This window comes from Podarcis pityusensis (assembly GCF_964106645.2).
Source record: "Podarcis pityusensis genome assembly, chromosome: 8".
Classification (NCBI taxonomy): domain Eukaryota; kingdom Metazoa; phylum Chordata; class Lepidosauria; order Squamata; family Lacertidae; genus Podarcis; species Podarcis pityusensis.
Genome location: NC_138033.1, coordinates 82,539,550 through 82,553,000, shown reverse-complemented (window position 1 = coordinate 82,553,000; position 13,451 = coordinate 82,539,550). Strand labels below are relative to the sequence as shown.

Genomic DNA, 13,451 nt, shown 5'->3' with positions numbered 1-13,451 from the left:
AAGGTGCGTCCTATGGTCGGGTGCGTCCTATAGAGCGAAGAATATGGTAATTATTTTCTGCTGTTCTTTGTTCAGTCAATACATCTGCGTGGCTGCTGTCTCCAGTGGGGTCTTTATCTCCTTTTTATAGTTATGGGGGGAAAGGTATAATGCTTTTACAGAACACTGTGGCCAAAATAATTTTCCGTAAAGGCAGTTTTGAAATAAGCCTAAAAAAATATGAAAGGTGCTTAAGAAACAAAACAATACAATAATGGTAAACTTTAAATTTTAGTCCCAGTTACCCCGGGACTGCAGAACAGAAGGGCTTAAGCCAGGGAACCCCTAGGAGGCTGTTGCCTCCTGGGAAGAACATCACTTCAAGGGGGAGAGCAGCCTGCTCCATTCATCAGCCAGAGATGGATCCACCACCCTCTCACCACCACAATAAAGTATTCTTGGCTCCCACTGGAACTGGTTCTGGAAATGGAGAGCTGAAAGGAAGCATACTTTGGCCCCATGTATCAGCCAGGGGACTAAGGGATGTGTGTCTGCGTGCTCCCCTGTTTTCCAGTTTCACCACTTCCAGAGAGTCTGCTCACTGAGCATTCTTCCTGATTGCTTGCTCAAGGTTTTCAGGGAAGGTAATATGACACCCAGTGTTTACTGAGCATTCATACTGATTGTTTGTGGAGAAGTTGTGCGACATTTGTTATCCCACGTCTTCCAGTGCATTTCCCTGTCACTTTCCTTACTGCAGGAAAAAAAGTCAGATAGGAGGAGGGAGGAGGAGTGGGTTTATTGCTCTAAAGCCACTTGAATTGCACAAAATGAATTTGCTGGTGTGTACCTGAATTCTCAGACGGGATGCGGGTGGCACTGTGGGTTAAACCACAGAGCCTAGGACTTGCCGATCAGAAGGTCGGCAGTTCGAATCCCCACGATGGGGTGAGCTCCCGTTGCTCGGTCCCAGCTCCTGCCAACCTAGCAGTTTGAAAGCACCTCAAAGTGCAAGTAGATAAATAGGTACCGCTCTGGTGGGAAGGTAAACGGCGTTTCCATGCACTGCTCTGGTTCTCCAGAAGCGGCTTAGTCATGCTGGCCACATGACCCGGAAGCTGTACGCCGGCTCCCTCGGCCAAAAAGCGAGATGAGCGCCGCAACCCCAGAGTCGGCCGCGACTGGACCTAATGGTCAGGGGTCGCTTTACCTTTACCTGAATCCTCAGTGCTTTGGATAATTTTGTTTGTTTCCTCTGCTTGTAAGCTGCCTTGAGAATAATTTGATTGAATGGTAGGGTGCAATTCCGTTAATCAGTCTTAAATGTTCCTCTATAACTAGGCTTTTGGCTGATTAAACCATCTGTGGACTTTAAATCTGTTTATGGGTGGGCGGGGATATTGGTTTTTGCGAGCGCATGTGCTAACCCCCCGGCCCAGGAGCCAGCTCCATAAATAAGGAGACATGACACAGCGATGTATAGGATTAAATTAGGCCACAACTTTATTAATTTCAGATGTAGGAAACCTTGGCTTAGGCAGTGGACAGCATCCCTCTCAGCCCCAGGTTGGGTCTGAGGATGCGCAGGGCAACAGATGTTGTGGGAGAGACTGCCACAACCAGCCACCAATTGGCCTGTCAGAAAGGGGGTGGAGTGACGGCTAGGCAGCGAGGGGAGATGTCTCAGAGGCTCCGGAAGCCCACGCCGGGTCGCAAACCCCGTCCACCACTCCGACAGGTGAGCGGTAATTGTTATCATGTTATATATTTCCTGTTTTCATTTTGTATTTTTATGCTGTAAACTGCCTTGTGATATTCAGATGTAGGGTGGTATATAAATAGTAGTGACAATAATAATACCGTATTTTTCGCTCTATAAGATGCACTTTTCCCCCTCCAGAAATTAAGGGGAAATGTGTGTGTGTCCTATGGAGCGAATGCAGGCTCCTTGGCTTCAGCAATAGCAACACGAAGCCTCCGAAGCGCAGAGGTGCGCACCGACCCCTCTCGTTTTCCAGGCTTCAGGGATAGCCGCCTGAAGCCTCCGGAGCGCAGCGGGAGTTCCTGCTGCGCTCCGGAGGCTTCGGGTTCCTTTTGCTGAAGACGGGAGAGCAAGACTCTCAGCAGAGAGGGAGAGCTGCGCAGCGCCCCTTCAGCGAAGCGGGAGGAGAAATGGAAGGGGCTCCGTTTCTCCTGCCACTTCGCTGAAGGGGCGCTGAGCAGAGAGGGGGAGATTTTTTTTTTCTTGTTCTCCCCCTCTAAAACAAGGTGCGTCCTATGGTCGGGTGCGTCCTATAGAGCAAAAAATACGGTAATACTAAATCTTCCAACATTCAGTTTCGTTGGATGTCCACCAAATCTAGTGCTGTGAGAGAAGGAGATAAAATTCCCTCAACTCACTTTCTCTATTCCATGCACAGTTTTATAAACTTCCACCAGGTCACCTCTAACTCAGTTTTGCTCCAAACGGAAAGGTCCCCAAACCTTACTTGCATGCTGGGAATGTGTGGACAAGCCCCTGATCTTGATTTGTATGGTTCCACAACCCCTTTCCCAGTCTCTGTTTTGCTCTGCTCTTTTGCTGTGTTTTGTAGACTGTTGAAAATATACTAAAAAGTTATTTACAAAAAGGGCAACAAAAGGATCAAGTAGAAATCCTTGTTCCCCTAATGTGGGGGAAAAAAACTTCCCTTGTGGTAGAAGTGTCGGGTAATTCCCTAAATGCTTCAATACATTCCCCTGTTTTGTAAACTGCTTCACAAATCATATAAACTCTTTCTCTTATATATAAAATCACTGTTACTGCACTGCACATCTAGCTTTAGAGGGGTATTTTGTATATACCATAAAAAAAAAACAATGGGAAGAAGCAGAGGGAGAAACATCATGCCATAGGGTGCTACCACTTTTCCTCGATTACTTTTGCATGTATCAAATGAGCATTAAAGTCTCATCTCCTCCTCAATTCTAGACACATTACAAAACAGAATAAAAACACGCTTCGTTGAGCTGCCAGTCTGTCTCTCCATCTCTCCTCTGTCAACTTCTGAAAACATTCTTTTCAAAGAGCCATTTGAAGGGGAGGCGCAACAGCCGTATCTTGTTGAACATACTAATTATGGAGGTTGCGGCAGGAGAGGCAGATGCATAAAAACAGGGAGCGTGCGGAAAGATGTGGGGCACCCTATTTTTCAAAGCCATGTGCTCATACTCTATCTCTCCGCCATTCTGTATACAAGCACACATGGGTTATGGGGAATATGAGAAGTTTGCATGCCGTCTTATTCATCTGGCTGGGTATCTTTCATAGCAATAAATAAAAAGAAATAACAGGACGGTTTTAGTGATTTATTTATTTATTTTTTAAAAAAGAGGCTACTTTCTTCTCTTTTCTTATTTATTTGTTTTCTTTTTTTAAAAAAGAAGGAAGTCTGGCTGATGCCTTCCCACTTAAAATCTCCTTCAGGATGGCCTGATTGTGATTATGTACATGCGTGGTATTACCGTATTTTTCACCCTATAAGACGCACCCGACCATAAGACGCACCTAGTTTTAGAGGAGGAGAACAAGAAAAAAAATATTCTCTCCCTCTCTGCTCAGTGCCTCTCCAGCAAAGCGGGAGGAGAAACAGAAGGGGCTCCGTTTCTCCTCCCGCTTCGCTGAAGGAGTGCTGTGCAGAGAGGGAAAGCTGCGCAGCGCCTCTCCAACGAAGCGAAGCCAGGAGAGCAAGATCCCTCTTGCTCTCCTGGCTTCAGGGATAGCCGCCCGAAGCCTCCGGATTGCAGCGGGAGGAGTGCTCCCGCTATGCTCCGGAGGCTTCGGGTGGCTATCCCTGAAGCACTGATCCCCCTTGCTCTCCTGGCTTCAGCGATAGCTGCGCAGCCTGCATTCGCTCCATAAGACGCACACACATTTCCCCTTACTTTTTAGGAGGGGAAAAGTGCGTCTTATAGAGCGAAAAATACTGTATTTATTTACATTGAAGATTGGGCGTTTTCACGCAGCACATTGTCGAACTCTGGAACATGTTTCCCCAGGATGCAATGATGGCCACCAACTTGGATGGCTTTAAAAGACAGTTAGACAAGATTCAAGGAGAAAGGGCTATCGATGGCTCTTGTGTTTTGCTCCCTGGCTTCCCACCGGCATCCAGTTGGCCAGTGAGAACAGGACCAGCAGGTTGTTGTTCCGTTCCTTTCTGAATTTCAGCGGGTCCATGATTCCCGAACCCCCCTCCGTATAGTCACAATGTTCTTTTTTTGTTGTTCGCAGCCAGTCCTGGGGAGGCTCGCTCTTCCCCTTCCCCACCACCCAGCCCTTCGGAGCAAGAGAAGAGCCCCCCTGAGCCACTGAGCCTTGCTCTGGAAAGCAGCAAAGAAAACCAGCAGCCGGAGAGCAGATCTGGTTCCTCGCTCAGCGGAAAGATCTGCCCCAGCAGCCAGGCATCCGTCGGCATCCAAGAGATTGTGGCCATGTCACCAGAGCTGGACACTTACTCCATCACCAAGAAGGTCAAGGAGGTCTTAACGGATAACAACCTCGGTAGGGGTGCTCAGGGGGGCAGCCGGCGGTGGGGGGCGGCGTACTCTGGGGCCACAGTTCAGCTTGTTACATGGACGGAGACCACGAAGAGGTTTTCACCATTGATCTAGGGCAAACAAACTACAACCCCAAGGTTTCCCTGGTCAGGAAACTCTGTTTTGAACCAGTGCATGTTTTGTAGTCACGATTTGCACCCCCGATGGCAGCTTCTCCTCAGCACATTTTAGTGCCGCAGAGGTAAATCGAAGGCAGTGCGGCGAGGAAGCGCTACCAACTGGTTGGTGTGTGTGTTGGGGTTTCCACTAGCTTGTTTCAGGGCCTGCAGCTCCTCCACTGAGCCAACTACCGTATTTTTCACCCTATAGGACGCACTTTTTCCCCTCCAAAAATGAAGGGGAAATGTGTGTGCGTCCTCTGGGGCGAATGCAGGCTTTCGCTGAAGCCTGGAGAGCGAGAGGGGTCGGTGTGCACCAAACCTTCTCGCTCTCCAGGCTTCAGGAAGCTCTCCGCAAGCCTTGGGAGCCGGGCGCAACTTCCCGCCGGGCTCCCAAGGCTTGCGGACAGCAGCCTGCAGCCCGAAACCCGGGGAGCGTAGTGGGGCGCGCCCCGGGCTTCGGGCAGATATCTGCAAGCCTGGAGAGCCCGGCGGGAGTTCCCGCCGGGCTCCCTAGGCTTGCGGATAGCAGCATGTTCTGGGGGCTGGGGTCGGGGGAAGCTTGGGCTTCCCCAGCCCCGCAAGCTCCGGGAGCGATGGCGAGGTTGAGTGCAACCTCACCATCGCTCCCGGACCCCCAGCCCCGAGGCTAAAAACGAAGCCAGGACAGCTAGTGGGATCCATCCCGCTCGCTGTCATGGCTTCTTTGCTCTTTGGGGCTCGGGGGGGGGGGATAACTTTTTTTTTCTTTATTTCCCCCCAAAAAAGAAATAAGTGCGCCCTATAGGGTGAAAAATACGGTAAATAATATTTGCATTCGTGTAACATATTCCTGTCTTGTGGCAGTCACATATTTATTTATTAATGATCTGCCCTTCACCTTAAGGTCCCAGATCAGGAGCCCAATGTATCCCGTGATTCTGCAGAAGCAGAGTGTCAACTTTTTGTTTTTGTTTTGTATTTTAGAAACCAGGTTTCTAGACCTTATGAATACGAAGTTTAAAAGTGAGAAAGCATGCACAGCTTTCTAATTTACATAGATCAGTGGTCTTCAGCGGGTTCAGACCTGAGACCCCAGCTCTGGCTCCCAAGCTTCAACATGGGACCCACTTTCACGTTTTCACTTGGTTTGTATTTGATAGTGCTAATAAAGCACATTATTAATCCTAGAATGGCAATTCACAGAGCAAAATTCATAGTGCTACCAGTGCCAGTTTTACGTATAAGCTAAACACTCTCTTGGGGGCCTCCAAAAAATTTAAAGGGGAAAAAAAACTGGATGTATATTTCCAAAATATAAGATAAAAAACAAATAAAATAAAACCTACATACAACAGTGTTTTGTGTTGTGTAGGCTCCTGTGATGTGTAAGTAATGGGCCCCGCCTGCTAGCCTGCTCCCTAAAATATCACTGGTTTGCTCATTTCTATATATAGGGTACCTACATTCTGCATAGGACGCAGGTGGCGCTGTGGGTTAAACCACAGAACCTAGGACTTGCTGATCAGAAGGTCGGTGGTTCGAATCCCCGCAACGGGGTGAGCTCCCATTGCTCGGTCCCTGCTCCTGCCAACCTAGCAGTTCAAAAGCACGTCAAAGTGCAAGTAGATAAATAGATACCACTCCAGCGGGAAGGTAAACGGCGTTTCCGTGCGCTGCTCTGGTTCGCCAGAAGCGGCTTAGTCATGCTGGCCACATGACCCGGAAGCTGTACGCTGGCTCCCTTGGCCAATAAAGCGAGATGAGCGCCGCAACCCCAAAGTCGTCCACGACTGGACCTAATAATCAGGGGTCCCTTTACCTTTACATTCTGCATGGACTGGTCCATAAATTACCATATAGCATATATTCAATGCAAAAAAACAGTGACAATTTGTTGTTGACAAAGGGCAGCTGGACATATAAAGGGCCCCATTACCTTCAGTAGCTTAGGGCCTCATCAAACCTAAACCCGGCCCTGAGAGCTACCCAGTGCTATTTTTCTAGAGAAATGAACACCTCCTTCGTGATGTGTGCACAAAGCAACTCACAGCAAACATTCAAAACATCAAGATACAGAGCGCTGGAAATAAAAATATACAAAATACAGAGCATGTCAGTAAATCCAAAAATGACAAAAGTTAACAATTTAGCAGACTCTGAATGAATTCACTATTTTTAAAACAACAACAAGGCTTAAGTACATAAATCCAGAGTAAAATGAGAGTTGGTCCCAACACAGAAGACCTGGATCTCAGCCCTCTGGGTCACCCACAAACAGTTCCCCTAGCTGCAAGGACTTCTGTTGCTTCTGAGATAACAGCAGCATCGAAACAGTCCCTCTAAGGTACTATTCACTTACGTACCTACGGGACCGCCTCTCCAGGTATGTCCCACAAAGGAACTTACGGTCTTCAAACAAAAACATCCTGAAGGTCCCAGGCCACAGAGAGGTTAGGCTGGCCTCAACTAGAGCCAGGGCGGGCTGTGGCCCCGATCTGGTGGAACGCTCTGTCACAAGAGACTAGGGCCCTGCAGGACTTGACATCTTTCCGCAGGGCCTGCAAGACAGAGCTGTTCCACCAGGCCTTTGGCCAAGGCACAGCCTGACCCCCTCCTTTGGCAATCTTCACAGAACTTTAGCCTAATGGTTGCTGTAATAAATATAGGGGTTGCTCGTGCGTAAGTTGCCGCCACTCCTGGCTAGGTTGCCTTGTTAAATCTTTTCTGTCTGGACAGCCCTTCACTTCGTGGCTGTTTCAGTCGCTAGCAGAATCCGTCAGTGGGCGTTTCTTAAACCTTTTCCAGCATAAAAGCTGTTTGATGCCAAGTCTCCTCCTACTCTCCCTGCGCGGAAGTCTACTCTCCCCGCTGGTCTCCGGCGAGGAGTCCTGGAGCCCCCTCGCCGATTCCCCCATCTCCCTGGTGTTACGCTGATTTCCTTCCCCAGCTGATGAGCTGCCTCTCTCCCTGCTGGGCCCTTCTCCAGCATCGCTTGGGAGCCTTGCCTCCACCTCTAGCTCCGATGTCAGTTCCCTGACAGTTGCCATCAGTTTGATTTGAATTAATTTTATAATGAAATGATTTTAGAATGTTGTACTATTTTATTGCTTGTTAGCCGCACTGAGCCCGGCTTCAGCTGGGGAGGGCGGGATATAAATAAAATTTTTTATTATTATTATTGTTACCTCTTTGCTGGAAACGGCCAGTGCTGCAGTTAAGTTTGTCCTCAGCGGCACACCGCAGTCTGAACTTCCAATTTCTCTCTCTCCTGCTAGGTCAGCGGCTCTTTGGAGAGAGCATCCTGGGCTTAACTCAGGGGTCCGTCTCTGACCTCCTTTCGAGGCCCAAGCCATGGCACAAGCTGAGCCTTAAGGGAAGGGAGCCGTTTGTCCGCATGCAGCTCTGGCTGAATGATCCGCACAATGTTGACAAGCTCCGGGACATGAAGAAGTTGGAGAAGAAAGGTGAGGCAGGGGAGGGTGCCCAGGCCAGAACTGCTTGCCTTCCTGGGCCGGCCTCGCAGCTGTGTGACACCTGGGGAGATGGCATGCTTTCCCCTTGTGTGGACCACACCTTCGCTAGGGATGCTGTGAAGCTACAAGGGACCAGGCCTGAGATAAAAGTTCCTGCCCCCAGCATGCCTCCCCTTTGAATGGGTAGTGCCTCCTTCATTGGACGGATTTAACTCCTTCATTGGAGGTTTTTTAAACAGAGGTTGTGTGAGGTGGGAGTGTGGTTGCTCGCGAAGATAACAGCCTATCTTTACAGGATTTATTGAGTGCAAAACTTATGTGCAGTGCAGAAGTTCAAAAACCATGTCTGCCTTAATCACTAGCAGATTCCGGAAGTGCCTTCTTTCTGTTTGCCCTCCAGCATAAAACCCCGGGGAAAACCCCTCTCCTCCTTTTTTCCTTACGTGAAATTCCCTGGCCAAAGCTATGCCACGGAAGAGGTACATCCACTTCCCTGGGAGTGGTGTTTTGGCTCCTCTCAGCCTGACTGAGCCTTTGCCTCGTCCACCCCTTTTCTCTCGTCCTCCGTGTCTCCTGAAAGCTCCCCCTCCCCAGACTCTGACGACGTGCAGCTGCTCAACAGAGGAGGAGGCTGTCTGTACGGTCCTGTCTCTCCCCCCTCCCTTGAAAGCAGATCCCTGACAGGTTGCGTGGCTGTCTATCAGGGAATCTTTAGCTGTGATTCCTGCATTGCAGGGAGTTGGACTAGATGACCCTGAGGGGTCCCTTCCAACCCTGCAATTATAAGATTCTGTGATATGCAATAAAGATGAGTGAATCTTTTCCTTCTATTTCTATCTGGGGGCGGGGTGGGGAGAGACACTGCATATCTGGAACATCTTTCCACAAAAGCCAGTGGTGTCTGGTTTTTGCAAGGGTAAATGGAGTTTTTTCAAAGACTTAATTTGCCAGTTAGCTCCCTTCTAAGCTCAAGGGTGCCTTGTTCCTCCCCTCCAGGGTGCTGCCTGACTTCCTGTTGCAAATGGCACATCCTTGACAACCTTGTGCCTTGATTCTATGACTGGCTTCATTCTGCACTCGGTCACCCATGTATTCTTTTATATACAGTGGTACCTCTGGTTGCGAACAGGATCCATTCCAGTGGCCCGTTCACAACATGAGCAGAATGCAACTCACGTCTGCGCATGCGCGGGTCGTGATTCACCACTTATGCGCATGCGCTTGACGTCATTTTGCACGTCTGCGCATGCGCGAGCGGCAAAACCCAGAAGTAACCCTTTCCGGTACTTCCGGGTTGCCGCAGGACGCAACCTGAAAACATTCAACCTGAAGCAAACGTAACATGAGGTATTACTGTGTGTATATATATATATATATATATATATATATATATAATAGATAACTTTTGAGAAACCGTTGCTTTATTTAGGGCACACATCCAGAACTTTCTGTTCCTGAATTACAAAGATCAGTTGCACCCCTAAAGTGTTCTTGTGAGTTTTCTGCTCAGTGTCTTTCTTGTGCAAGAGGTTGAGTTCTGGATCATCCCCACTGTTTCAGAAGCAGAAGGTGCCTGGCTCTGGTAATGCAAATTGGCGGGAGACCGCAGGAGAGGGGGAAATACCTGTTGTGCTCAGGTCCTGCGTGGGGGCTTCACACAGGCATGTGGTTGGCCACTGTGAGAACTGGGTGCTGGACTAGATGTGCCGTTTGCCTAATCCAGGGGCCTCTTCTTATAGCCTGATGTTTAAATCAGGACCATAAGAATGCCTTTTAAGGATCCTTCCTCCCTTCCCTCTAGCCTACCTGAAGCGTCGCTATGGACTGATCAGTGCCGGCTCAGACAGCGAGTCCCCCAACACCCGCTCGGAGTGCCCCAGCCCCAGCCTCCAATCTCAAGACCTCAGCCTTCTGCAGATCAAGAAGCCAAGGGTGGTCTTGGCTCCCGAGGAGAAAGAGGCCCTGAAGAAGGCTTATCAGCTGGAGCCGTACCCTTCCCAACAGACCATCGAGCTGCTGTCTTTCCAGCTTAACCTCAAGACCAACACAGTGATCAACTGGTTCCATAACTACAGGTGAAGAATCGGGCCGGATGAACTTCCAACCCCTTCCTTTCCATATTAAGGTCTCTGGCCAGGGCTGCTTTAAGTCCAGGGTGGGGGCCCACAGGCCGAAGGGCAGAACACAGCCCTGGCTGGAATGGTCCTAGTTGCATGATAGGTGGGAGGTGTCAGTGTTAAACCACAGAGCCTAGGGCTTGCTGATCAGAAGGTCGGTGGTTCGAATCCCCGCGACGGGGTAAGCTCCCGTTGCTCGGTCCCTTCTCCTGCCAACCTAGCAGTTTGAAAGCACGTCAAAGTGCAAGTAGATAAATAGGTACCGCTCTGGCGGGAAGGTAAACTGCGTTTCCGTGCGCTGCTCTGGTTTGCCAGAAGCGGCTTAGTCATGCTGGCCACATGACCCGGAAGCTGTACAGTGGCTCCCTTGGCCAATAAAGCGAGATGAGCGCCGCAACCCCAGAGTCGGTCACGACTGGACCTAATGGTCAGGGGTCCCTTTACCTTTACCTTTATTCTTGCAGAGTATTGCTGCTTTTATTCTTAAAAAGTCTTCTTCTCCAGCCACGACCGACAGCTTTTTACACACACCAAACGCAACCAGCTTTCTACCATCCAACCAACCCACAACCCAACACTAACATTGACCACTCTATATATACAGGTACAATTTGGTGAAAGGTTGCATGAGTCATTGTAGGCCGCTGACTCATGCTGACTTAGTTCTTTTAGCGTTAAAGAAACAGTGGCCAATTTTTAGCCGTGACAGGAAAGAGCGAGGTGCGCATGCAAAAAAGCTCCAGTTGTGACATGTGAAAGGGTCACACCCGTTGGCCTGGCTAATTTTGTCTCTGGCCCCCACCCACCACTGGCACCTCAGCGGCCTCAGGAAGATTTCCTCCCCAAGAAATGCGGCCCTCAAATTGATAAAAAGATTCCCCACCCAGGTGATCCATTACAGCAGTGTTCATTTGAAGGTGAGCTCCACCTCCGGGCAGTGAAAGGAACGAGGCACCGCAGTGCACTTCCGTATTGTCCACTCATCTCTAATGCAGTCAGGAGGTGATCACGGAAACTGCTTAGGCGGTGTGGGCTGCTTGGTACATTGATGGCTCTTGTGCATTGTCAAAGGGCTTTGCAGTCTTTGTCCTTACAACACTCCCAGGGAGTGAAGCCACTGTGATTCCAATAATAATAATAATAATAATAATAATAATACTTTTATTCTTTGTACCCCGCCCATCTGGCTGGGTTTCCCCAGCCACTCTGGGCGGCTTCCAACAAAACACTAAAATACAATAACCTATTAAACATTAAAAGCTTCCCTAAACAGGGCTGCCTTCAGATGTCTTCTAAAAGTTTGGTAGATATTTTTCTCTTTGACATCTGGTGGGAGGGCGTTCCCCAGGGCGGGTGCCACTATTGAGAAGGCCCTCTGCCTGGTTCCCTGTAACTTGGCTTCTCACAGCGAGGGAACCGCCAGAAGGCCCTCGGCGCTGGACTTCAGTGTCCGCGCAGAACGAAAACATTAAAAAGCTGCCCTCTACAGGGCTGCCTTCAGATGTATTCCCAAGGTTGTATAGTTACTTATCTCCTTGACATCTGATAGGAGGGCATCCCACAGGGTGGGTGCCACTACCGAGAAGGCCCTGTATCATTAAGGTAAGGCATTTTGACTGAGAATAGTAAGAGTGGCCCGTGCCAGAGGCGAATTTAGGGGAGTGCAAATGGTTTGCCGGCACTGGGCGCCCAGCTGAGAGGGCACCACCAGGGGCACTGCAACAATAACAAACAACGGAAGGTGAGAGGTGTGTGTGTGATGTCAAACAGGGTGCCGCTGAAATTTGAAAGCCCAAATTCCACCCCTGCCCATGCCCACAGAATGAGTCAGTGGCAAAAGTGGGTCTTGAACCCTAAAACCTTCTTAGCCTTACTGCATGGTGTTCCACCCTACGGACTATTCTGGCTCTCACTCTTCCTCGCTAAGTCCTCGAGGTCGTCTGCTGTTAGCCACCCTGACTCCCTGGCCTTTTCCCTGGCAGGTCCCGGATGCGCCGTGAGATGCTGGTGGAAGGAGCGCAGGAAGACACAGACCCGGAGCAGAGCACGACGCCAGCCAGGAACTCCCTCAAGGACCCTCCGCCCCAGAGCCCTGACTCCGAAGAGGAGGACAGGAAGCCCACCTTCAGAGACGCCGAGTGCCAAGGGGAAAGCGAGTCCCTGGTCCAGATCAAGGAGGAGCAGGTGGAGGACTGTGCAAACCACAGGGACTCCTGCAGCCTGGATGGGGAGATGGAGCCTCTTTCCAGGTCTAGCCTCAAAGAAGAGCCGGTGGAGGCAGCATATACAGGGAGCCCAAGCGAGGCCCACAATGTGACATGGGGCAGCGCCCCACATAACAAAACACACGTCCCCGGGGCTCCCGATTACCCCTCTTTGCATAACCCCCTGGAGTCAGACAGCAGCGAGAGGCCTCACCCGGACCCCATTAGCTTTAAATCGGCTTCCGAGTCCTCCCGGTGCAGCTTGGAGGTCTCCCTGAACTCCCCGTCCGCAGCCTCCTCCCCAGGCCTCATGGTATCCGTCTCTCCCGTCCCGTCCTCGTCTGCCCCCATCTCCCCGTTGCCACTGAGCGCCGTGGCTGCCAAAGCGCCGAGTTCAAGTCCCGCCACGGATACGGGCTCGACGCCCCCGAATGCCAAAATGAACACTAACATCCAGCGGCGGCACGAGAAGATGGCCAACCTCAACAGCATCATCCACCGGCTGGAGAGAGCAGCCAACCGAGATGAAACCCTGGAGTGGGAATTTTGAGGAGGCTGAGTCAAAAAGAAATAAACTACCCATATTTTGTTGTCCAGATTTTAGATGCTGTTGAACAAGCTGGTGAAGCAGGGAGTCGTAGCGGAGTGTGTACAGAAATAGATCTATCTAGCTATATATATAATATACATATATCTATTTTATTAATTTCCTCGACTGCTAAGGAAGAGAGATAAACCAGCTCCATTTTGTTGAACAAGAGTGGTTAAACAGCTACGCTGTAGCTCCTTTTCTTAGCTCCTGACGGGAAGATAAAATTGACCTTGTTTGTTTTAAATGTGAAAACGAAAAAAAACAAACAAAAACCCACTTGGGAACACTTTTAGAAGAAAAAAAACATATTAAAATAATATTTATAGACCTCTTTTAGATATTTTAATAAAAGGAAACTTTGGAATTTATTAACAGCTCAAGCTGCTTTGATATTAAAAGATAGCTAT

The 13,451-nt window shown here is 49.6% G+C and overlaps 1 protein-coding gene across 2 annotated transcripts in view; it reads left to right on the top strand.

Annotated features, from left to right (window-relative positions):
• Positions 1-13,050, top strand: part of CUX2 (cut like homeobox 2) — a 256,982-nt gene extending 243,932 nt beyond the window's left edge. For both annotated transcript variants that reach the window (XM_081017283.1, XM_081017284.1), the window contains 4 exons: positions 4,253-4,522; positions 7,934-8,122; positions 9,933-10,206; positions 12,231-13,050. In XM_081017283.1, the coding sequence (XP_080873409.1) occupies positions 4,253-4,522; positions 7,934-8,122; positions 9,933-10,206; positions 12,231-13,002 (1,505 nt within the window). In that variant the 3' untranslated portion in view covers positions 13,003-13,050. The remainder of the gene's footprint in view (positions 1-4,252; positions 4,523-7,933; positions 8,123-9,932; positions 10,207-12,230) is intronic.
• The last annotated feature ends 401 nt before the right edge of the window (positions 13,051-13,451 follow it).